The 26,204-nt window shown below is 44.4% G+C and overlaps 1 protein-coding gene across 2 annotated transcripts in view; it reads left to right on the top strand.

The window, feature by feature from the left end:
• Positions 1 to 22,372, top strand: part of PELI1 (pellino E3 ubiquitin protein ligase 1) — a 71,753-nt gene extending 49,381 nt beyond the window's left edge. For both annotated transcript variants that reach the window (XM_066638129.1, XM_066638123.1), the window contains exons 3-7: positions 2,749 to 2,878; positions 7,531 to 7,632; positions 16,138 to 16,335; positions 16,458 to 16,646; positions 20,878 to 22,372. In XM_066638129.1, the coding sequence (XP_066494226.1) occupies positions 2,749 to 2,878; positions 7,531 to 7,632; positions 16,138 to 16,335; positions 16,458 to 16,646; positions 20,878 to 21,444 (1,186 nt within the window). In that variant the 3' untranslated portion in view covers positions 21,445 to 22,372. The remainder of the gene's footprint in view (positions 1 to 2,748; positions 2,879 to 7,530; positions 7,633 to 16,137; positions 16,336 to 16,457; positions 16,647 to 20,877) is intronic.
• Positions 22,373 to 26,204: the final 3,832 nt, after the last annotated feature.

Below are 26,204 nucleotides of genomic sequence, written 5' to 3'. Positions count from 1 at the left end.
AATTCAACAATTTAAAAAAATTACAATTTTCAAACTGTATGGTTGAACACTGTAATATTATATCAGAAATTGGTTTTAGTTCCTTAAATGCAAAAGTAGTACTGCATTTAGAACATAATTCTGCATTGACCATAGTTAAAGAGACAAGTCATCAGACCAGTGGTTCTCAAACTCTGAGGGAGTTTTACTCCCTCAATAAGTCTGTGGGGGAGGGGCTAGGGCAGCTTGGGGCTACGGGGGGGCGAGGAGGGGTGCTTTAGAATTACTTTATGAAGGCGGGGCTGCAGGAGTTGCAGGCAGCCCTGCGCAGCCCTCTGCAGCGCTCCCTGAGGTTTGGAACATTCAGAAAAAGCAGGCACAAAGCCCTTCTGTTTTGCAGGAAGTGCTTTGCTCCTGCTGTTTATGAATGTTCCAAGCCTCTTGGAGTGCTAAGGAGGGCTGCGCAGGGCTCCCCGTACCTCCTGCAGCCTGCTGAAGCCCTGCCTTCATAAAGTAAGTCTAAAGCACTCCCCCTCGCCCCCCCCATACAGACGTGATCCTGGGGATCGCTTCCCTGCCCCTCCCCTACCCCCACCCCTAAAAGGGATGGGGGACCTTTACACAAACTGGTGGGTCACGACACACCAGTTTGAGAACCACTGGTGTAGTTAGACATTTTCCCCTTGCTGAGAGATTAGGCCACTTTTTCAGTTATGTGTTGATATAAATGCATAACATGTTTCATATCTCTGGGCCCAATCCTATCCAACTTTACAGTGCCAAATGTCACAGCCACAGTGCAGCCCCAAGGTAAGGGAACCCACAATCTCTAACCTTGAAAAGGTTTCCAGAACTGACCCTCCAACGCAGGATGCAGCGCATGCCCGTTTGGCATGACTGCATTGGTGCTGGAAAGTTGGATAGGATTGGGCCCTCTATCTTTAAAGTAATGAGAGTACCTGTGTAGTTTAGGTGAGGGTCTTTCTCAGCATTCTGTCAGTATAAAATCTGAATGTCCTAATTGTCATAGAGTCAAGACACTTGTTTAGGCAAGAAGAATCTACTGTCAGAAAATTGGTTTTAAAATGACCGAAATCTAATAGTTTTAATTTTTTTCTTTGAATGCTGCTTGCAACCTTTCTTGACCCTCTACTACCACCACCTCCCCCCCCCCCCCACACACACACACAAATATTTTAAACTTCTCCTTTTGGCAGTTTTAGATTAAGTAAAAAAAAAAAAAAATTCCAGGCTATTGCAAGGACCTCTTTCCTTTAGTCTGGTGAAAAGTTTTGAGATGTCAGCATTCCCGTTTTAAATCCCACGTTTAACTAAAGCTGCCCATTTGCAGTTCATATTTGTTTGAAGGATTGATGCTGCCCGGATGGAACCAGCTTCCCAAAACAAAAATGGCTGTCTCTGGCAGCCCAGAATTCTTGAGTGGTACAAATGTGTAGAAAATGGGATGATGGGTTAAACAGCACCTATTTCTATCAACCCTGTGACAAATCCTGAATTTGCTGGAAGGCAGCATATCTGCTTAGGGCAAGGCCATCACATCAGTATTTGACAAGGATATATGTATAATTCTTAGTTCCTCAATGCAGCCAGGAAAATTTCATGTAGTGTTATCTATGCATTTGCTCATTTCAGAGTGCTCGCTAGACACATTACGTCAGTGCAACTATCTATTGTCCTTCCAAGCGAAGAACCATTTTTAATTCTTCTTGGCATATTGCACAAACTCTCCGGGCAAAAAAAAAAGTTCATCTTTTTTGTTGTCATGCAGCACAAATTTAAGCAGAGTGATATTGCTTCTGTTCATGAAAGGGTCTTGAACTGAATTGGTTCTGGCTCTAATGATACTGCCTTGTTGCAAGCTTTAAGCACTTGCAGACTATTTCCATATTTCCCTCACTAATGGTCTCATGGGTTTTGTTTTTGTGTGTTTTGGAACACTTGCTGATGGACTAATGTTTGGCTCATGTGGTTCTCCATTAGGCCATACAGATGCTGGAGATGATTGTGTAAACAGTACTAGATGTTTGAGGAAGAAGGGGCTACTCTTTCTTCCTCCAGGAAATTTCCCACAATCCCAGGTGTATCAGTAACTGAGAGTTGGAAGTTGAGGAAGCTGTAGTCTGGACATAGTTATAATTTTCTGCAAAGAGCTTCTGTACTAGGAGGCCAGTGGGCAGAGTTCTGCACTAAAAACCTTATTATTCTATTATGCTGACTGGAAGAATAACTGACAAAGTGCAAAGAATATTTTTCCAGGGCCTTGGAACACTTTTGGAAGTGACTTCTGTGTCACTTCCAGTTTCGTGAACACAGCTTCCAGTTGTGTCCATATGCCTGTTTCGGGTTGTGACAGTAGTGCTAGAAGCTATGGTGGTTTGTGACTCCAGTAAGTTTGAGAACCACTGCTTTAGCCTGTACATAAATTCAGGGTTGCAAATTCAAGTAGCTGGGTCCAAGATTGCCAAAGCTGCTCCATCATCCCCTGCCTTTGGTATAGCTTTTTCCTTCTGGGGCTACACAACTGGTTTTTTGGTCTTCAGAGACGTATGCTTCATGTGTTCTCCTCTTTAGATCTCCATTACTCTTAATACATCTAATAACAGTATGCTTTCTGCTACTTTCTACACTACGTTACGCTGTCAAAGTTAAAAAAAAAGAATCTCAACTCTGTCACTTCATGATAAATATACAAATAAGCCCCCCTCCCCTGCAAAGCCTGTGTAATTCTTCATGTGCTGTGTCTTACAGGTACAATGGCTCTCTGCCAAATGGAGATAGAGGAAGAAGAAAAAGCAGGTTTGCTTTATTTAAAAGGCCCAAAGCAAATGGGGTGAAACCGAGCACCGTGCATATTGCCTGTACGCCTCAAGCAGCTAAGGTAAGCTTGACTGATGATGGCTTATTACCAAAGGCCTGAGCTTGTTTCTTTAAACACCACTGTCAGTTGAAAGCAGATTGTAATGAAGTTGGTTGAATTATTCCAATAGACAGCCCTAATAACATGGCTGAAGACGTGGGGATAACGTGGGGATGAAGACGTGGGGAATAACGTGGGGATGAAGACACTTTAGAAGATGAAGAAGCCCTTCACTCTTGAGAGAGAACATTTTCTGCATTAGTGTTGCTGCTACTATTTTGAGCACTTGTGTTGGAGTGGGTGGTGGGCACCATATGGAAAAGTGAAATGATGTGCCTTCCACCCATGGGCTGTGTTAGTATAGTTGGGACAACATTAACTAGTGAAATACAGCTGGCTATTATTAGAGAGCAGAAAGCAGGGCTATAGTGGCTATGGATAAGCTGTGTTATAGAAATGAATTTTGAGGAGGGATGTGGCTTGGGAATGGGGAAGGAAAGGTATGTCAGACATAGAGAGAAACATAGGGAAAGCACAGTGGTGAAGTTGAAAGAATGAAACAAAGAAGGCCAATAGCAGATTAGCTAACATGGAGCAGAGAGAGCAAGAAAGGGGACTGAGAGATATTTTCCTGTCAACTGGAGGGGGAAAGGAGCAATCGCCTTATAAAACTATATGCAAGATTATATAAAAAAAAATCCTACAGACCTGTACCCAAAAGGAAACTTGAGCCTTTCTCACCACTTCAGCTCCTAGCCATGTCCACCTTCATCTACCTGTCTGGTCTCTCTTCTTGTTTAACTTTCTCTCCCAGGCTTCTTTGGCTGGTATTCTTCTCTTCTTCTCTCTTTCCTCTATCCACTCTTCCAGTTCCCCTTCCCTATCACCTTATTTTCCTGCAACCCCAGCTTGCCAGGGTCCTTCAGCCTGGTCTACCCTTCTCTGTAACAGAGCCCCACTTTATACCCATACAGAGTTGGGTAATTGGTTCCCCAAAGAGAGAGAATTAAGTGGTGTGTCTGGTAGATGCTCCAATTTTGAACCTATTGAGACGGAAAATTTGAGCCTTGGGTAGTCTGCCTGCTAGTTCATTACATAGAGTGTACTGACATTCTCCTTGGGATGTTGGTCATGAAATGCACTCTAATGCAATGGTCTTCAACCTTTTTCATGCCACAACCTCAACAAATAAATTAATTATGAGGCTGGGGACCCAGCACCAGACCTACCCCCCTCCCAGGGCCTGATTCACCTGTCCTGTTGTGGATGTGAATAATCACATAAAATAAGTGAGAGTGAAGCTTGGGGTCATAACCCACTTTTGTCCCTGTAAGAGGTAGGCTTAGACATGGTTAAAGGAAAACCATCCATTTGTTGGGGGGGGGGATTTTTGTTATGGCAAAATACCCTTTAATCCATGCATTTTGCATCCACGGATTTGACTCAATATGGATAGTCATCTATGTTGAGCTGCTAAAAGTCTCTTTTAAAAACACTTGAACAAGAAATAAGTGGGGGGGGGGGAACTTCCCTTATCTCACATGGCAAGCTGGTGGGCAGTCTGGCATTCCCAAGGAGCTATTTCTGGATCATGCCAAGCCCTGCATCCCCACTGAAGGAGCTGCCTGGCACCTCACAGCACAACCACCGTGGTTCCTGCTGGTCTCTCTCTCACACACAAACACGAGGCTGTGCTTTCCTCAAGCTCCATGGTCCCCTTTCCCCTTCACTGCCGCCTCCACCACTCTGCACCCCAGATGGGGTCCACCCTCTCATCACAAGCCTCAAAGGAAAGTTTAAAGACACATCCCAAGCAATTGGTTGAGATCAGCCACTCTCTTTGGCTGCTTGTTTTTTGCCTCGCCCTCGTCCCCTTAAAACCATTTAAACAAGGGGAAAAAAGTTTTGGCTTATGCTTCCTTGGTGTGTTGGGGGTCAAGCTTTGTGCTGGTTGGCTTCAACTTACGGGTGAGGAGGAACCGAAACTGGGTGGTGCATGTGTCAGCCTCAAACTCTGCTCAAAGAATATTGCTGTTTACCTCTCTCCCTCTGGGCTGCCCCCACAGTCTTCACACAAGACTGTGAAATCCTCTGTGAAATCCTTGTGAAATCCTCTGTGCTATAATGTTGAAGATTATTCTGGGTTGGTGATCCTGGAAATAAAATATTTGGGTTGGTGATCCTTGTTTATCTGGCTGCAAGTTGCATTCCATTCTCCACACTCACAATTTCAGAGGTATACATCTGATCATTTACACACAGCAGTTCATTGTCTTGCAAGACAAACAACCACCATATCCTAGAGCCAAGCACCCCAGACTGTCAAACTGCAAGCTTAATCTGCTTTGCCTAAATCTGCCTATCCTGCATGGTATAAATTTCCATTTTCTTTGTCTTGTAGTAGCCCCCGTTTTGTCAAAGTGTCTTATTAATCACTCCAGGATATCAAAAGGAGTAGAAGAGCTGTTTAAATAAAACCCTACTTTTCTTCCCCATGTTCCTATAGTGATAGCTGACAGGATGGGGAGGAGACTGGGTCAGCAATCACATTTTGTGTCTCATACTTTGTGGTGCCTAATCATCCTGAGCATCTTAATCATTCAGTGTGTCTAGGCCGACATATGGACAACAGTAGGCGTGACTAATGTGCTTGTCTCGTAGCAACATGTGTTCTGTTGCAGGGCTCTAAGTGGGACCAGTTGGGTCTGTTTTGTTGGATAGATCAGTCATGCACTTCTTTAAAAAAATTAGTTTCTGTGTAATTCATAGTTGTGAAGAGACACACCTGCACCTAATTAGCATATGTAAGTTCAGCCTTTTAGTGAGTTCAACAGGAGCCTGTTGGTATTGGCTTCAATCTGCATTCTTTGTATATAGTTATGTACTGGGAGTGATGTAGTATTTCCAGAAAAGGCAGGAACTCCTAGCAGTAGAATAAAGGTAATTAAATTGGAGCACTCTTGTGAACTGATTTTCCCCCTAAACTTCATTATACAAAACTGTATGTATGGGTGGAGAAAACAGTAGTTTCCTTTCACATTTGCTTGGGATGGTCTCATCCTGGAGCACTTTATATTCCTCCTAGTATTTGTTAAAAAAATTTTCTTGTGAAACTGTCCCAAGTACTAAGATTTTCAAGGATATTCTGTCCTATCTTTCCTTAAAGATATGCACTGCTGCCACATGTACTTTTGAAGGAACTGCTACCTGAGAGCTGAAGACCTCGGGGGAGGGGCATACCAAGTCAGGCTTCTTAAGCTCCATGTTTTGATTCAGAAGCTAATGTGTTGGAAGCTAAAGTGCAGCTATGTCTGCACTATGTCTCTTTGTTCTCGGTTCAGTTATTCTGGATTGTGTAAACTTTGGTACAGTTGTCTCAACTTATTTAAAACAAAGGTTCCCAAACTAGGTTTTGTCACGACCTGATTTTTGGTGGGTCCCCAAAGGGTGATGGAAAGATCAGATAATGAAGCCCTGAGGCTGCTGTATCTGTAAATCAGATGTTGTAGCTGCTAATTATACTGCAAAGAGCTCAGCTCCTGCAGTTTTCAAGCTTGTGTAAATATAGGAAGATAAACGTTTGATGGTCTTTTTCTGGTTATTATAAGTAAATATATTATTTTTTTTTAGATCTCCTTTTTTAAAAGTCTGGTAAACCTAGGTGGGTTCCAATAGCCATTTTAAAAAGTGGGTCCTGGTGCCTAAATATAAAAAATTTATAGGCCAATTTTCCCACTTAAACGACTCTGAAGCTTTAAAAAAAATTAAAGCAGTTCACAAAAACAAAACCACAATAAAAGTAACTAATTAGGAAATTGCTTCAAACTATACAAGTCTAATGACAAGAAGCTTTAAACAGGAGGGAAGCTCCTGGGCAGGAAGGGCCAGATGGTCTTGCTTGTGAGGGGGGGGCTTCCTGGAATCCCCAGACTAAGAAGCGTTGGAAGCCCAAGGCTGCTGCTCTCCATTGTCAGATGTAACCAAAGCCTGTGGGGAAGCCTCACACATCCCATGGGCTGCTCCTCTGTTTGTTAGTGCATTGTGCCTTTTAAGGCCATCAAGGGTAAAGGACACCCTCTCCATCCTTATTGTCCTACCCTCCTTGTGTCTCTGAGTGGCCTTGAGGCTTGTTGGGTGGGTAAACCGAGCCACCCTGGAACACTGAGAAGGGGAATTCACAGGTACGCTCAAATTTCCCCGTTTCCCAGTGGTTCTAGGATATCTCAGTTTCCGGCATCCAGGATATACCCAAACAGTGCTTTAGACATCTGGAATGGCTTGGTCTGGGAAAGGTAAAGGCTGAGGGCCCGCTGGACATCCAGGGTGTGCTAGTCCTCCTCCTTAGGGTGGACAAAGATTGAGGCAGAAGGATGGGAGCAAGGTTTCCTCTGTTCTGTGGAATAATGAGTTTACCTTGGAAAGGGTGGTGGGATCTGTCTGGAGCATCACCTGGTGGTTTGCAAAAGCTCCTTGATAATGGTGCAGATATCCTGCATAACCAGGGGGCACTGGAAAGTTGCTCAGTCAGTTATGTGCAGTAAGAATGAAATAGTGAGAGCAGCAAAATCATGACTAGGTTTGCCTAGTGAAAGTCTACTTCGTTGAATGTTTAGTTGTTCTGCTAATTGGTCATTTTAATTTATGTGGTATTGATGTGTGTGTTCTCTCTACAGGCAATAAGCAACAAGGACCAGCACAGTATATCTTACACTTTGTCTCGAGTTCAGACGGTGGTGGTTGAATATACACATGACAGCAACACAGACATGTTTCAGGTACTTGAAAGATGTGTGAGTTGGAAATGGTACAAATCACTGTGGTGGTGATATTTTTCCTCATATTGGGGAATCCACTTTAGTTGCAGTCATGCACGTCACTTCCCCAGCAACATCATCAAGTTAACAGCCTTGAGAAAAGTTAAACTAGCAAAAACCTTGTGACCTCTGAGGTCTGTGGACTGGTGGAGGTTAGAAGGAAGCCCTTGTGTACATGCCAAGGGATCGAGGTTTGTTGTGTTTTGCCACAGATGTCTGGAATAAACATCTGAGGTTTTTGGCCATGTCATTTTGACCCTTGTGTTTTGCTTGTACTTATGCCGTTCTTCCTCACCCCCACTGAGCTTGTTTATTTCACAAGCAAATTTTGAAAGTTTGCCTGAGACAAAAACAATTCAGACTGGGTCACTATAAACTAGGAAGGCAAGATGCTGTTTAAGAATACAATGCCTATATTCTTGGTGGTGGTAGGGAAGGGGAAGCAAGCTCAATCTTTAGATACTGACATTCTGTTCAGAGAGAGAATCTCTATAAACTTGCTGCCGTAATGTTGTTCGAGTTCCTTATCTGGATTTACCGTATTTTTCGCACCATAAGACGCACCTGACCATAAGACGCACCTAGTTTTTAGAGGAGGAAAACAGGAAAAAAAATATTCTGAACCAAATAGTGTAATAAAATATTTAATAAATTATAACAGAATAACATTTGAACCATGTAAAGGGAACAGCAGTCAACAGTGGCATTAAGAACCATTATCACTGTCATTAACAAATGGAGAGAGTACTCTAGGTCTGAGTACTCTAGTTTTCTGGAAACCCCAAGAACTCATCATCGCTAGAGTCAGAATTTATGAAGCTCATTTGCTCACAATCAGTGACATCACTTTCTTCGCTGTCTTCATATAAGATACAGTCTTTACTTCCATCTAAGGCATTGCTAATGCCACATTTTTTGAATGACTGTACAACAGTCTCCTCCTTTACTGAGTCCCATGATGTTTTCACCCATTCACAAACTTGAGTGATGGTGGGCCTCTTCATTCGTCCAGTAGATGTCAGATCATGATTACTAGCAGCCATCCATTTGTTCCACTCTTCTCTCATTAAGACCTTAAATGGCTTGTTGATGGAAACATCAAGAGGTTGCAACTGGTTGGTAAGACCTCCGGGAATTACAGCTAGATGAGTCTTCACTTCTTTGAAGCATTTTTTTGTTGGTTCGCTAATTTGTGCTCTAAACTGGTCAAGTACTAATAAGGCAGGTTTTTTCAGAAGTCCTCCAGGACGTTTGGACCACACCTTTTCAACCCATATTCTCATTCCATTTTCATCCATCCATCCTTTCTCATGTACATGTACAACAACTCCTCACGGAATCACTTCTTTTGGAAAAGTTTTCCTTTTGAAAATCAACATGGGTGGCAATTTGGTGCCATCGGCACAGCAGGACAACACAGCTGTGTAATGGGTCTTCTCATGCCCTGAAGTTTTCACAGTGATGGTTTTGGCACCCTTCAGATCTACAGTCCTATTAGATGGCACATCAAAGGTTAGCGGGACTTCATCCATATTCCCAATCTGGCCAATTTCAAAGCCATTTTTCTTCCTAGCATCAATAACAAATTTATGAAAGGACAGAATCTTAGATTCATATTCTTTTGGCATTTTTTGCGCAATTCTAGTTTTGGTCCGCATAGCAAGACCACATCGCCTCATAAATCTGTAGCACCATGATGGTGATCCTGTACAATCCTGAATGCCTTTCTCTATAGAAATGCGTTTCGCTTCAAATATGATCATTTTTGTCGAGACAGAGAAGCCATTATTCCGGTGACGTATGATCCATTCATTCATGTCCACCTCCAACTGTGGCCACTTTGCAGCATGCCCACGGAAAGTGTGCTTACCGGTACTTTTATCTGCTTTTTGCAGCTGATCCTCCTGTTTCCTCCACTCTCTAATCATTTTTTCAGTTGGAGGAGGCCCAAAATGTCTCTCCGCTGCTCTGTTTCCATGCTCCTTAGCATATTTTACTACCTCTAGTTTAAAAGGAATTTTATATGCTAGCCTTTTCTGCTTTATCATCCTTGCACTGATAGAATGAGGTACTGTAGTATTTTTCTGCAAGAAATGAAGGAACTGTCAGTATCATTTCTTCAATGTTTACCACTGAGCACTAACCATTTGCTTTAACTTTTTTGCTGCAGTCCTATACACAACTTTCCTAGGAGTAAAGCCCATTAAACACAACAGGGCTTACTTTTGAGTAGACATGCATAGACTTGTGCTGTTCTGACATGTGCCTGGGCTCCTGCGGGTGTAGGACACTCCCAGGAACATCCACTTCTCAGTGGGTTCGTGGGACTGGCCCCCAAGCACCAGGACCCCCAAGACCGCAGCCTTGGTAGCTTCGGCCAAGTGGGATATCGCATCGTCTCCGCCCCCCCGCCACCTTTAAAGAGCATCCGCAAGCCACTAGAAGGATAATCCCCTTGATTCTTTCTAATTGGGTTGCAGGAGGGACAGGGCTCCGTTTCAAAACAGGGATCTGAGTTCAGATTCTGCAGTGGCCCCTCCTGAGGCACCCTCCTTGAGTTCTGGACAATCTCACAGTTTATCCCAGTTCCGGATGAGGCGATCACATTCTGACCTGCTCCCACACTTTACTTATCAGCGGGGTCGATGGGAACTAAGGAGCTTCCACAACGTGGCCCCAATCCTGCACGAAGTGAGGATTGCTGATGTAGTGCCTGAAGAGCTTTCTCCTTCAACAGAAAGCCTCATTGGAAGCAAATTTACACGGAGGTAAATTCCATGCAAAGAAACCGAGAAAATGTGTTTAGGACCAGGGCCTTAGTTCCAAGCAAGGTCTGAGTTAGCATCTGGCAACTGTGCCCTCGACACCTATACTTGGAAGTAAGTCTGTCTCCCCCCTCTTCGATGGAAAGTGCCCACGTACATTAACTAGCAGTAAAGTCCTATCCCAGTCATTCAGATTTACTTCCGAGTAAGCGTTCTTAGAATCACGTCTAGCACCATCCTGCAATCCTATCCACACTCACCTATTGTAAGTCCTGTTGACTATAGTGGGGCCTGCTTCTGAGTAGACATACGTAGGATTGGGCCGTAAGTCCACTGCCATCACACACTCCGTGTTGCAATCCTATAGGAATGTTTACTCAGGAGTAAATTCCACTCTGTTCAGTGGGGCTTACTCCCTAGTAAGTGTTTCAGGCATCCAACATTAGGGTGTGATCCTATGCACCCTTTTGGGGGGGGAGTAAAGTCTATTGAATTTGGGAGAGGGTTTACTTTGGAGTAATAGTGCTTAGGTCAGACAACAGGCTGGACAAAGACCTGCCACTGATTTCACCGACTCTCCCCCTTTCTCCTGAGTAGGCTTTTTTCACAATTTCCTTCTGTCAGCTGCTTCGGCTCTCAGTCGGATCCCAAGCAGTGTCTACTCGCAAGTCAGTTCCCCAGAGATCCCTGAAGCCTTTGAGCACAATCCTCTGCTTGTCAGAAGCCCAACTTCAATGGGGCTTACTCTCAGGAAAGCGTGCACAGGATTGCAGCTTTGCCAACCAGCTCCTGTGCTTAGAATGACACCGTTGGCCTGTGGATTGGGACCATTGAACAACAGAGAAGGCTCCAGATCTCCGGCTCTACAGTTATTATGATTATTAAAGTCTGTGTGATCCACAGACTTGATGCCACACCAAGAAATGCAGTGTCACACTGTTTATCCCCCCCACCTAGTGTCACAGTTTTGGAATGTCACTGTCAACACTGCTAGGGTCCAGCTACACAACACCTAACAGATTCAGCCCAATATTATGCCTATCAACTCAGGCAGAAGTCCCATTATAGTCAATAGGACTTACTCCCAGGTCAGCGTGGATTGGATTGCAACCTCTGGCTACAATCGCATGAACACTTTCCTGGGAGCAAGCCCCACTGAACATAATGGGACTTCCTTTTGAGTAGACCTGCTGAGGATTGGGCTGTCAGGCTGCAATCCCACACCAGGGAGTAGGTCCCGTTTCACACAAGGGGACTTACTTCTGAGTAGCTGTGCACAGGCTCGAGCTTTTAGCCATGGCCCCCGAGCGCCAGAAGGGCTCTGCACGGGAGAACGGGGGATCCCAGGACAGTCAGGGAGGGAGCGGGCCAACCCCCCAGAGGCTGCTGCCGTCCACCCCTCCCCACTCACACCCACACACACACCCACGTGTCGCAAACTGGGTGTGTGGAGTGCCCGTGGGAGGGCGCAAGCGAGGGAAATTTGAACCAGAAAGCGCGCAGACGAGCGCAGCGCAGCGAGAGGCCCGCCTGTTCTGATGCCAGCGGAGGCGGGCGGGTGCGCACCTTCCTCGGAGCACAGCCCTGCCCTCGTGCTCTGCAACAAGCCCTGCCCGGAGAGGCGCCCGTGTGAGCTGAACGGGGCGGCTACGGAGGTGGCATCGCCTCCTCACGCTCCCGCAGCTCGATGCCTCCATTCCCCCAGCGGCCGAGCAACAATCAGGAGCCTGGCTGGGCGCAGAGACACGCGAGCCACCCCGACTGAGAGCCCAGTCCGCGCCTCGGCGGGTCTCCTTGGAAGTAAGTCCCGCCGTAGTAAGGCGCTCCCGGGACAGCGTGGGCAGGGCTGCAGCCGGAGGCTCCGGAGAGGACCCTGAGCGCCGCCTGGAGCCGCTTCCAAGGCCACGATCCCAGCTGCGCTTACCCGGGAGTAAGTCCTGCTGACGAGAATGGGGCTTACTTCCGAGTAGACGTGCCCAGGACGCAGCTCTGTCCCCGCCGAAGTGCGCCCAACTCTGCCGGGCTCGCCGCGCCCTGCAGTATTCGCTCCATAAGACGCACACACTTTTCCTGCCACTTTTTGGGGGGGGAAAACGTGCGTCTTATGGAGTGAAAAATACGGTAAATGTTGACTTCTATGCAAGTTCTAAAGTTACTTAACTAGGCCCATAATACGTTCATCATGTTTCCTGTTGTGTGTACTTCGCAGGCATCTTTGTTGGAGGGGCTGTCTTAATCAGAGGTTTTCATGCTCTCACACTCTGCTTTTCTCTTCCTTTCGAGCTTCTGCCTTGAATTTTATGAGATTTTGGACGCAATCCTATCCAACTTCCCAGCACTGATGCAGCCATGCTAACATGACGTGTGCTACATCCTGCTGTGGGGGGAGGGGAAGTCACAGAGGCCTCTTCAACAAGCAGTGTTGCTGCTGCATTTGGCTGCATTGGTGCTAGAAAGTTGGCTAGGACTGGGCCTGTGACTTCCATTGACTGCAGGTGTTCTCTTGAATGCGGATTCCAGAAAAATATCCATTTTTCAGTCTATAATGGTCAAAAGTGCTGTTTTTTTTAAAAAATTGTCACTTTGTTGAGGTATAACAGCCCAATCCTGAGCTGCCTGGCGTGAAGGACTGCAGCGGCACCAAGAATCACTGCCATTGTATCCTGTGCGCTCCAGACAGCTGCTGCCTTCTCCTCAGGAGAAGGGGACTTTCATACCCTTCCCCCGGGTAAACCTAGTAGCCCTGCAATAGAGCTACTCAATTCTACGACAACCCAAAGGTTGGCGTAGAATTCAGAGCCTCCCTGTTGGGCATCTACCCTGATGGGGAGGCTCTGGATCTGGAGGGGGGGGAGCTCCACTGGTCCCACATGCCTCCCCCCCCCACCTCTCCACTGTTTGGTGGACCACGCAACTGCTGAGCTGGGCTAGCACCGGTAGAGCACCAGCACTAGGGCCTGCAAACATGCCTTATGGCATGTTTGCAACAGTGCATGCTGGCAATGAGCCAGCATGCAAAGACTAGGATTGGGCCCTGAGTCTTCAAAAACAAAAGTCTGCATTTAATATGAAGTGCCAATAGTGATGCCCTAGCCACTTGTCATATTCTAGAACAGAGGTGTCAAACATAAGGCCTGGGGGCAGCCCGCAAAAGCTTTTTATCCTGCCCTCAGGCTCTCAGCTGCTCAGCCATGCTGAGGTGTTACTGCTGAAAGGGCAGCCCACTTGAAAATTGAACTCTCCCATATCTTGAATATGATCAAGATATGTATATTTTCTGTCATTTGCAGCTAATGAGTTCCCAAGTGAGGAAAAAGTGCTTATTTTTGGTCATGAACTGTTTAATGACATCACTTCCTTCCTAATGACATCACTTTTGGCCCTCAGCAGACATCATGAATGCTATTTGGCCTTCTGTATGAAATGAGTTTTACACCCCTGTTCTAGAATAAGCTAGGATCAGCTAGAGTATGTGATAAATTGAAGGACTGCAAAATTAACCACATCCTAAACAGTTGCTGTCAATACGTTCTGTTGGGCATGTGTTTTGGTTTTGAAATAGACACTAGCAAACCACATCCTTGAAAGTGATGTGATGACTGTTCTGCACAGCAAATATCATGGGGGGAAAGCACCAATTTGTACCATTGGACAAATTCAGACTTCAGGTGGCAGCTTCGTATCTAATTGTTTTCCCAAAAGAAACTCTTTGAGCATGGAAAAAAGAGTATGTTTGGTAGATGGCTAGCTTAGAAGCCTTTTCCCCAAAATGCTAGTTCTCTCTATGCAGAGTTTTCCTATTGGGGAAACATTTAGATGTGTAGGTACCACCTGCAAGCTGAAGTGGTACAGTCTGGGGGAAAAAACTGAGTACTTCATGTATAAAGTGATCCAGAAATTCAGGCAAAGGACTCCCTTAATAAACACATTTTGTTCTCCCCTCCCTTAATACAATATTAACATGTCTCCTGTTGGAAAAAGAACAAGAACAAAACTGCAGTATGCAGAAACAAAGTAAAGGGATTAATAAAATGGAAGAGGCAGTACAAATTTCTTAACTAAGAATCGCATGCATACCTAATTTTTTGGAAGACAAATACTGGTGTCTCTTTACTTGCTATCTTAATTTTTGTACACCCCATGTTAATAGCAGTAATGGATCTGTTAGAGTAGTTGCTGAAACATCCAAAGGAGTGTTTTGCTAACTCTTCTATTGCTGGTCACATGGGGGAGTAGAGAGTAGGTGGAGATGCTTTGCTTTTGTTCTTGCAGATGGGGATGAATGTGTGCAAGCAATGCAGCTACGCCTTTAGCCCTTCTTCACTTTAAATTTAGACAAGCATAAATGCCACCTTTAAAGCCCTGCAATAGTTGACGGGGGGGGGGTCATTGTTTCTTCTGGGAGTTTAGAGCAGGGGTGGGCCAACGCCAGCCTGTGGACCATTTGTGGCCCTTGGAGACCCCCAGTCTGGCCTGCAGGGAGGCTTCAAGTCTCCAATGAGCCTCTGGCCCATCAGAGACTGTTGGAGCCCGTGTTGGCCTGCAACTGCTTATATCTCCATGTGTTTCTGGCTTAGTCTGGCTTAATCTGTATGTTTTCACTGTGCAAGAGGTGTGCAGCAAACAGTTCATAGTTCTCATGTGGTTATGCCTGTATTATAGTTCTCATGTGTATTATAAATAAGCTCAGTAAAATTCATTCATTCAGGTTCCATCTCTAATGTGTTTATTTATGTACTTTTATTCAAATTTGAAATGTAAATTCTTTTTTTTTTTTCCTGGCCCCCGACACAGTGTCAGAGAGATGATGTGGCCCTCCTGCCAAAATGTTTGCCCACCCCTGGCTTAGAGCATGCTGGTTTCAATAGCTGTTGTCTAATTTCTGAGTGACTTAGGAGCAAGTTTGCCCTGATTCTTAACGTTTTACTGACAAGTCTGGGCTGGGCTCTGCTCTTAGATTTGTGCAACATCTCTTTGAGGACAACGATGTTGTGGTTTCACAGAAGTCAGTGATAAACTAGAAGAGTGCCTGTTACTTTACTAATAGAAAATTCTTAGATTGTAGCCAAGAGCAATAGAGCAGCCCATTGTTTTGAGTCGGATGAAAAGGAGTAAGGCTGTTGGTGTCTACACTGAATTAACTGATTCATCTGTGCTTTGGCTATATAAGAAATGTGTCCAAAGAGCATTCAGTATTGCAGGCTTGCTACTTCCCATGCTACACCATGCTTCTTTCCCACCATGTGGCTGGGACAAGTCCAAGGTCACAGAGCAAATGCTGCCTATGCTCTCTGATTTGCTACTACAGAGGCACTGGATGCAGCATTACTGACTGGATTGTGGCTTGAGTTACAGGCTTGCTACAAATGCCTTCTCTTGTCTTGGGATTAATTGTAGCTTTGATGCACATTGCAGTTATCAGACTGGTGGTATCCATACCAACCCCAAAATTACATAGGCACTTTTGTTTTTTTCGCATCAAACTCTTCCAGGAGCCTTCTGTGATTCTGATTTAGCACTAAAGCACCAAATAAGGAGTCTAGAAAAGTGTCCATGCACGTTGATTGGGAACAAAATAGGCTATTTAGTCCAGTAAGACTGGATATTGGATAGCAAATTTAGATCGATGAAAGATCAATATTGGCTTAGAATGTTTTATTTTGCACAATATTTGAATCTCTCTGTATTTTATATTTTTCAGATTGGTCGATCAACAGAGAGCCCCATAGACTTTGTTGTAACAGATACTGTTCCTGGAAGCCAGAGCAATTCAGAGACTCAGTCTGTCCAGAGCACCATCTCGAGGTTTGCCTGCAGGATCATATGTGAACGAAATCCTCCTTTCACAGCAAGAATATATGCTGCTGGCTTTGACTCCTCCAAAAACATCTTCCTGGGGGTAAGAAGATGCCTCCCTTTGCTGCTTCATGCAGGCTTACCTTTCAGCTTCGTTTCCAACAAATCTGCAGATGAATGAATAACAAATGAATGAAAGCTGCTTCATTGATATTTCCCCCACAGGAGAAAGCTGCCAAGTGGAAGACATCTGATGGGCAAATGGATGGATTAACGACAAATGGAGTCCTTGTTATGCATCCACGAAATGGATTCACTGAAGACTCCAAGCCGGGGGTGTGGAGAGAGATATCTGTCTGTGGGAATGTATTCAGCCTCCGTGAAACAAGATCTGCTCAGCAAAGAGGGAAAATGGTAAGTTCAAGAACTTCCAGATCATTGTAAGAATTTTAACTCTGCAATTAAGTAAAAACCAGAGTCATTTTCCTGTACCCATACTTGAAGTAAACTGCTCTATTTCTATGTGTCATACTTGAAGTAAACTGCTCTATTTCTATGAGGATCTGACCCACTAAATTTCACAGATGCTCAGTCTGCAAACTTACAGTGCCTGCTATCTGCCCCAAGAGCTGTCAGATGTTATGCCTTGACAGTTATGGTTAATTTAGTGACAGTTTATGTAGGCTCTGAAAGGTGGGATACGAGATTAATCCTTTGCAAGAGCTTCTGCTGCCCCCTTTCCCCCCTTTCTGTTCTAGCATTCTTCCTCATAGCTTTTGGAAAACACTCAATTTACCAGGTCCCTACCAGTCTTGGACGTGTTCTATATATTGTAAATAGAATTTTTGAAAGATATCTAGGGGTAAAGAGACTATGTAGTTTCACAGAGCATGCATCCTCTGGGATATTTATAGCCTCTCTCCTGTTGTGCAGAATGCTTTCTGCTGCCACTCAGGTATTCAAGCACACATGCAGACCTTAAACAGTAACATCCCTGCAACTGTAGAGACAAACAGACAGCTAGGCACATACATGAATACTTGGAGCTGCACATATATGGTCAGTGTTCTCACTGGATGTGCATACCTACATGCATATAGGCCTTTTTGCCTTCTCCCCTTCAACTGTAACACAATGAAGAGTTTGCTTATTTTGGAGGAGAAGGTGCTGCTGGTTCCAGCTGGCTGAAAAAATTCTTCACTTGACCTCATCTGCTTTTTACTTGACAGTGGATGTTGGATTTGAGCATATGTGCTCACAGATACCTTTTAAAAGCTAGGCTGTAGTGAATTTTTCATTGTATTGAGTAGATCGCAATTAGAAGGAAACATGGGAAAGCATGCCCAGATCTGAAGGCGCTTCCAAGAATGTTATTGGAACTGAATTGGGGTTCAGTAATGGGACTCATTTAGAGAGCGAGAAAGAGAGTGGACACAAGGGGAGAAGTGCTGTACAATCCATCTTGCGCTGGAACAGGCAGGTCAGGAGGCCTTCACTGTATCCAGCACAAGATAGGAGCCCAAAATGGCTCAGCCAGAGGCAAGGGGAAACTCTTCCCCGTACCCCTGGGAAAGCCAATGCAGCCCCACTGGGTCTCCTCAGACTTGTGCTACCTCCAGAGGTGGCACAAGTCCGAGGAGAGCAGAGTAGCTTGTAGCTGCTCGGAAAAGAGGGTTAGGATCCGGCATATCTGCCAGGTCCCAGCCCCACCTCCTGCTCCCTGCCCACCTGCCTTTGGGACCACCTTCCACCCACCCTCCCCCTGCCCCAGAACACCTCTTCCCCACCTTTCCCAGACCCTTGCGTCAGCAGAGCTTGACTGACACAAGGCTCCCCGTTGAGGTTGGCACGGAGGCTGTATTCTCAAGAAGGCGCAAACGTGCTTTACAACACATTTGTTACCCTCCTGGGCCAGCACAAGGTACTTGTGCCTGCTCAAGGGCGACCTAGGATTGTGCCCTTAGTTTCATAAGGTTTATAAAATGCCATAACATATTTTGAAAGATGTCCTGTGGGCCTACGAAGTGTTTTAATAAAATATATTCTTAAAAGTTGCAAAACCTGACTGTAATACATCTCAAAAGTTTATAAGGGATGTACATTTGGTTGAAACCCTATATGTACTCCTACCACAGCATTGACAGAGATGGACCAGGTGGACTGGTTTAGCAGTTGAGGTAGGTGAGGAAGTTTGAAACATTTATAACAGTTGTGGGATGTTGTACACAATATGCTTCTAAAGCAGTGGTTTCCAACCTTTAGGAGCTCAGGGACCACTAAGACAAAATTTGGAAGCGCCAAAAACCACATGCAGCTCCCCACTCCCACACACAAAAATTAAATTCGTAATACATGGGAGATTATTTAGAATTAATGTGATGGTTGTGCTTGCATTTGCTTCACTAGTTGTGAAATTCTTGGGTTTATACTGCAGCTCAAAGCTATGCACACATCATCACTAGTGTCCAAGCCGCCAACTGATTCCAAGCCGCCCACTTTCCCCTCTGCCATTAGTCTGTGGAACCCCTTGCCACAGGATTGGGCAAATTTCTGGAGGACAAGTCCATCACAGGTTACAAGCCACAATGGGCATGTGCAACTTCCTAATTTTAGAAGTAGGCTACCTCAGAATGCCTGGTGCAAGAGAGTGGCAAAAGGATGCAGGTCTCTTGTTGTCTTGTGTGCTCCCTGAGGCATCTGGTGGTCCACTGTGAGATACAGGAGCCTGGACTAGATAGGCCTTTGGCCTGATCCAGTGGGGCTCTTCTTATGCTCTTAAGAACAGAAGTGGTGGTGGCAGCAGCAGCAAGAAAATAGCCCATTGGCTGTCAGGAGGGGTATGGGGTGGAGCGCGGTTGTTGCTGGGGCTGATCAGGCTGCCCAACTTCAGTCCTCTCTGGTTGCACAAGCAGGAAGTTGCTCTGCATGCCTTCTGGGGCTACTGCCTTGGCTACTGGCCCTTTAAGAGTCTTTCCAGGAGACAAGCAGTTTAGCATGGGGGGGGGGCGGAGAACAGTTGCAGTTTGCCTTCTCAGCCTCCTTCACTGGCTGGGCTGTGAGCCTAGTCTTCCCTCACCACCTGGGAGCTCCTTTCTATACCCTTGAATTTTTTCTACCCTCTGCACTTTCTTTCTCCAACAGGCTCCCCAACAGGCTTTGCTCTCTACAGAGAGACTGGAGGCCCAACACAAGTGGGTGGCAAATACAAAGGAGCGGGTGGAGCAAGAAGTGGCTTCCCCACTTATCCCTCTTCCACCCACCCCCATTTGCTCCTGTAAGAAACTGGTGTTGCTTTTTTAACCCTCAAAGTGCCTGCCAGCTTCGAGGAAGGACTCCTTGTGAAGGATCCAAGTCTGGATTCTGCAACTCCCAGGCAGGATGGGAGGTGCATCTCCTCCAGCCAAGCAGCCTGCCCTCTTCCTCCAACCTGATGCAGCACCTGATGCTTGTAACAGGTGCTGAGCTTTCTCCAAGGGCTGATCTTTTTCTCCCTCTCTCCTGGGCTTCAAGTGGCTGATTTAGACTGTGCTCATCCCCTCCAGCTCACCCCTCCAAGCCCCCAAGCTGCAGAGCATGGGGTGGAGAGTGGCCAGAAACAGTGTTCGCGGTAGAGGCCTCTCCAAAGGGGAAAGAAAACTAACAGCAAAATACTTCTTTTTTGCCTTTGGAGAGGCAGCAATGGTGAACACAGTCCCTGGCTGCTCTACGTCCCTTGCTCCACCACCTCCCCAAGCACCAGTCGTCCCCCCCAAGCCAAGTATGTAAGCCTCTGAGTACCTCACCGCCTCCAATACAGCCTCAGTTGCACCTGCTGTGAGTGAGAAGTTCGTACCTGCCCAAACCAAGTGGAGGAGAAGCCTTCTGATCCTCCTTACCCCACTGGAACTGAAGACAAGCCAGCCAATCAGTTGCAGAGCAGTGAGGAGAAAGGAGGAGTGAGGAGGAAGCCAGGAGAAGGCACTGTCAAGCTCTGATCAGTGACCTGGGCTGCAAAGTTCCTTTTTCCCCCTCCTGGGATGCATTGAAAGTTTTCCCCCCTTTCTTCTGGAGATCTCACAGACCACATGGTAGGGTCCTGTGGACCACCTGTGGTCCCTAGACCACAGGTTGGGAATCCATGTTCTAAAGAAATGCTAAAGTTGAGGCCAGGCTTTTCATAATATGGCTGTTTCACATAGCTAGTTCTAGAAGACGTGCCATTTTCCTGCTTCCAGTCTCCACTTATACATGTAGCTTAAAAAAAAAAAGACAACAAACGCTGAGATTTAACACTTACGTAGCAAATGTAAATCATTTGAAGTACTTCATTTATATTACCTTGGTAAGGAGACAGTATTGTGAATTCTTGCTTCAGGTCTAAGTTGCTTGAGAATATTTTTTTTATAAGTGTTGCTTTCACATAACTTTGTTTTGACCCTCTTTTTAAGAACTATGCTGTAAAACTTTTCAGAGGTTTAGTTCCCAGATATTACTTGAATTCTCTTGCTTGCTTCTTCGCCTCTCTTTTTTGGTCCTTCGACCTTGAATAACCATTACTGACATTACGTGTTGGGTGCTAAGAATGTAACAATGAAGATGGGGGTTAGGTTCATATATGAAAAGCTATACATTTGTGAAATCTGTGTCTTTTATTCTTCCTTTCCAGGTTGAAAATGAAACCAACCAACTTCAGGATGGTTCGTTGATTGACCTTTGTGGAGCAACACTCTTGTGGCGCACTGCAGAAGGGCTTTCTCGCACTCCAACAGTAAAGCACCTGGAAGCCCTAAGGCAGGAAATAAATGCAGCTAGGCCCCAGTGCCCAGTGGGCTTTAACACATTGGCCTTTCCTAGTATGAAGAGGAAAGATGTTGTAGATGAAAAGCAACCGTGGGTTTACCTTAACTGTGGCCATGTCCATGGTTACCATAACTGGGGGAACAAAGAAGAGAGAGATGGGAAGGATCGGGAATGCCCAATGTGCCGATCTGTTGGCCCCTATGTGCCTCTTTGGCTTGGCTGTGAAGCTGGATTTTATGTGGATGCTGGGCCTCCAACTCATGCCTTCAGCCCGTGTGGACATGTGTGTTCAGAAAAGACAACCGCCTATTGGTCCCAAATCCCTCTTCCTCATGGTACCCATACTTTTCATGCCGCATGTCCATTCTGCGCACATCAGCTTTCTGGTGAACAAGGCTACATCAGACTTATTTTCCAAGGACCTCTTGACTAACGCGTGGGTGTTGCCCACAGACTGAATTAAACTCAAACATAAGCTACAAAATTCCGATTTCAAATGAGCTGTCATCTTAAATTGACTGTATTTCATTCTCTGGGCTTTGACAGTTTATTTTGAGATGAAGAATACTTCCTTTTTTATTTCAGCAGTGAAATTCCTCTGAAGATAATACAGTAGAAGAGGTTTGGCTACATAGAAAAAGGTGGTGGATGCATCAGGTGGATGAAAGGTTGTTTTTGGCCCCTTTTTTAAAAGTTGGGAAACAGAAAATTATTTGCCTTCAATGTAATGTTTTGAATAAGATGCCTTCAATATCTAATTTTTTTTCTTTTTTTAGTGTATAACTGAGGGTAAAAGTGATCAGTTCAAAAGGGTATGAGTTTACAGCTTGGATGCAAACATTGTGTAAAATACAGTAACATGTATAGTAACTCCTTTTTCTATTTATCTTTACTATGAACATTTATCCTAGATGACTTGGATAGAATAGCATGGTAGTGGTGTGTTGCATCCGTTGACTGGATGTGTAGATTAGTTATCTACCAGGAAAGAGTAGGAGAAGGGGAAGCAGTAGATGAGCTTTCTTTATTTTGTAAAAGTCTAAAACAATATTGAATTGATAGAAAAGCAGAAGGTTTTTAAACACAAGTAATGCAAATTACATTGATGTGCTTTTTTAAAAAACAAAAGTGCTTTACCATGTGTCAGATAATTCAGATAAAAGACTCTCTCTTTCTCTCTGGTAGAACTATAATGAATGAACTGGTCACATTAAATTTATCTGATAACTTGGAATATGCAATTTACCCTCAGTGAAGTTCCCCCCCCCCCGTGTTAACTATTGTGTTGGTATCTTTTCTTTTTGGTTTTGCAACACTGAAGGGTTTATGTTTATTTAAATAAAAGGAAAAAAAACAAGGCATACCAGTGTGTGTGTTTTCCTCAATGATGGAATAATAAGTGAGTTAGAGAGGAAGAAGAAAGTGGTCCAAGAAGCTGTACAGCAAATTAGAGACATAAGCTACAGGCTAGACTAGAGATGTCCTTTATGTATATGTTCATACATTAGTATGTATTGCACCTTGGAAAAGTCAGCAGTGACTGCATTTCTCTGAACACTTGATGGGAAGCTTCTTGTGGTATCTGTCATCCAGCTTGTGCATATGGGAGAATATACTGAGATGGACCTTTCTGTGTTACAATATATACTGTAAGCATCTACTGTAAGGGCATTGTCTCATTAAACCTGGCATGAAGGCCTATTTTTGACCTGTGTAATATGCCCTGGCCTGTAGCATATGTGCAGAAAGCATCCGGAGATGAATATGCATAGGATATCCCATTACTGTAGGGACCAGTTAGAACAAACACACATAAAATTGCAGTGTGAGAAAACTTGCCCTTGTTCAAACTAAGGCCCACTGAACACAATGGAACTTACTCCCAGGTAAATGTGCATAGGATTGCAGCCTTCCAATCTAAGCTCGTGTTTATGTACTTGGAAGCAAGTTCCACTGAGGTCAGTTAGACTTACTTATGAGCAAAAATGGCTAGGACTAGACTGATTAGAAGAGTATCAAATATAATGCAGCCAGTAACAATTAATGGTACTGTATTTTTAATCAATGTCCTTTATTCCATATTCTTAGGCCCATAAGCAAAGCTCTTTTGCTGGTAATTGCTACAATACTCTTTCCAGATTAAATGTACATCAAACTATTGCTGTGGATAAATGATGGCTGAACATGCCTGGAATACTATAGGAAAGCTCACTCCTGTAATTGTGATTTAAAGCACCTTTTGCCTGTTCTACAAGCACAATGGAGCATATTTTGTCAGAAAGTACCAACTGGGGAAGGACTATTCCTTGGCTAAGACAAAGATATTTGCACTGTGTTACATCATAGTGGTGTGGGACTCTCATTCAGATGTAATTATTGCCTTATGCACCTGAACTGCTGTGCAATTTTGTGAATTGCTTTGCTTTTTTAGACAAACTGGGCTTATTGTACTGCTTCCCAAGTAACCTGTGGACTTTCCCGAGGCATCTGGTTGGCCACTGTTGGAAAAGGAATACTGGATTACATGGAATCTTAGGCTGCAATCTTATACACACTTACCTAAGAATAAGACTCATTTAAGACAATGAGACTTGCTTCTCAGTTACCATGTCCAGGATTGTGGTATTAGCTTGCTCCAGCAAGGGATTATTTTATGTTCTTTAGCAAGATCTAGATCTTGAGTTTATATATAGAACATGAAATATGACCACCAATTAAGAAACTGGTCTAGTTCTGGTTGCCACACCTCAAAAAGGACATGGCAGAAATGGAAAAGTTGCAAAAGAGAGCAACTAAAATGATTATTGGGCTGGGCACCTTCCTTATGAGGAAAGTCTACAGCATTTGAGCATCTTCAGTCTAGAAAAGCGGCACCTGAGGGGGGACATGATTGAGACATACAATATTATGTGCGGGAAGGATAGAATGGATAGAGATGCTCTTTTCCCTTGCATGCAACACCAGAACCAGGGGACATCCACTAAAATTGAGTGTTGGGAGAGTTAGGACAGACAAAAGAAAATATTTCTTTACTTAGTGTGTAGTTGGTCTGTGGAACTCCTTGCCACAGGATGTGGTTATGCCATCGGGCCTAGATGCCTTTTAAAGGGGATTGGACAAATTTCTGGAGAAAAAATCCATCATGGGTTACAAGCCATGTAACCATCTAAAATCAGGAGGTTGTATGTGCAACCTCCTGATTTTAGAAATAGGCTATGTCAGAATGCCAGATGCAAGGGAGGGCACCAGGATGAGGTCTCTTGTTATCTGGTGTGCTCCCTGAGGCACCTGGTGGGCCACTGTGAGATATAGGAAGCTGGACTAGATGGGCTTATGGCCTGATCCAGCGGGGCTGTTCTTATGTTCTTATAAATGTTTATCATGGTAGATCTTGACTTCTCAGGATCTCTGCTACATTTTTGTTCTAAAGGCTGGCTTCTAGCCTTAATGGGGTTAGTTTGTGCCAAAAGCAGAGCAGAATGATATGGGTGTTCTAAAGTCTAACTGAATTGTGGAACTGTGTGATCAAGGATACATTTTCTGTTTCAAAATGTTATTTCTGCTGGGCAATGTCTGCATGAACATGGACTATACTGAATAAACCTCTTGAGGTAAATAAATTCAAGCTGTTGCTATCTTGCAGCACAATCTTATACATTTACTCATCTATATTAATAGGCTTACTCCCAGGTAAGTATGTCTAGAATTGTAGCTTAAGTGTATGGATCATTTCAATATACAAACACAATCCAGTTTAGCTAACATACTTGAATTTACACCAGTTTTCTCCATTGATTTTAATGGGATCAAATTGACTTAAATCCAAAAACTTTAGTTCAAATGAGATATGAATAGGGCTTTTAGAGTTTTCTGTTCAGCTGGAGACTCATGTCTTGTGTTAAGAACATAAGAAGAGCCTGGCTGGATCAGGCCAAAGGCCCATCTAATCCAGCTTTCTGTATCTCACAGTGGCCCACCAAATGCTTCAGGGAGCACACAAGACAACAACCTGCACCCTGGTGCCCTCCCTGACATCTGCATTGCATTTAGCTTAAGTATAATCCTTCTATAGGCCGTTTTTCGTTCATCCTGTTATGGAGATATCGGCATTTCCCATGAGCCCATGTCTATACCACTGTTTGACTGGTCTGTTGCACTAGAAGCTGTGTAAGAGCCAGGATAAACTGGAAGCTACTTTGGTAATCAGCTCCTGAAGGAACAGTCTGATGCTAGCTTATCAAGACTCAACTCCATAATATCCTCTGGCATCTTTGCATAGGTGATTTTGATGGTAGTAGGCACTGATTGTTAGGTCCTATTTTATTTTCTGGCCTAATAGCTTTGAAAGGTTTGAGTCACAGTATGGTGCTTGCTCTACCTGTTCAAGTTGTACTGTGTGATAAATGCTTAAGGTGTGGCTAAACTCTATGTAAAATAGCCTTGCAAATATTTACTAACCTCCAAAGACGTTTAGAAGATTGTTTACTGCTGTATATATTACCTTGGGGGGTGGGGGTGGAATCCAGTTTTTGATCTTAAGTCTCAGAAAACAGATGGCCTGGAACAACAAAATTAAAGAAAAACTTCAGAGGAATGCAGAAAAATGGTAGTTTTTTTTTTTTAATAGGATCCATTCATGGAAAGCGTCCCATGTAAAATATTTGAAGTGTTTCAGAGAAAGAGCAAGGGTATATCGCCGTCTCCCTCAGTTGTCTACAAAAATGAATGCATAGTTCTTATAACTGATGGGCATTTTAATCTGCCTTGGTGAAGAGTTGGGTTGCAACTCTCTGCACCAGCTGTAGTAACCCTGACAATTAACACAGATACAGTAGGTAGCTAAGACATTGTCACTGCTATGACCATATCCCTTGCAATGACAGAAAGGCATCTTTGCCCATCACTTCCCCCTGGGCATTCAGGAGTAGGTTTGCATTCAGGAATATTTCCATGTACCCTTGTCTTTTAGAGGGAAAGCGTGATTCCACTTACTACAGATGTAGTGCGTGCCTACAGTGGATCGCTAATGCCCCCATCCATTGTAACTTCACTCTTTATATGTATATACCGTAATCATGCACTCTATAATTATTCTGGCAATAATATTGGCTAACCTAGATATTTTAGCTGACCCTAAGCTTCCTAGAGCATTGCCGTTTCCAAAGCTTGGTTATGTTTGCTCTTGATACTATT

This window comes from Tiliqua scincoides, chromosome 1 (assembly GCF_035046505.1).
Source record: "Tiliqua scincoides isolate rTilSci1 chromosome 1, rTilSci1.hap2, whole genome shotgun sequence".
NCBI lineage: Eukaryota > Metazoa > Chordata > Lepidosauria > Squamata > Scincidae > Tiliqua > Tiliqua scincoides.
Note: the sequence above shows the minus strand (reverse complement) of the source record. Positions and strands in the feature narration are given on the sequence as shown.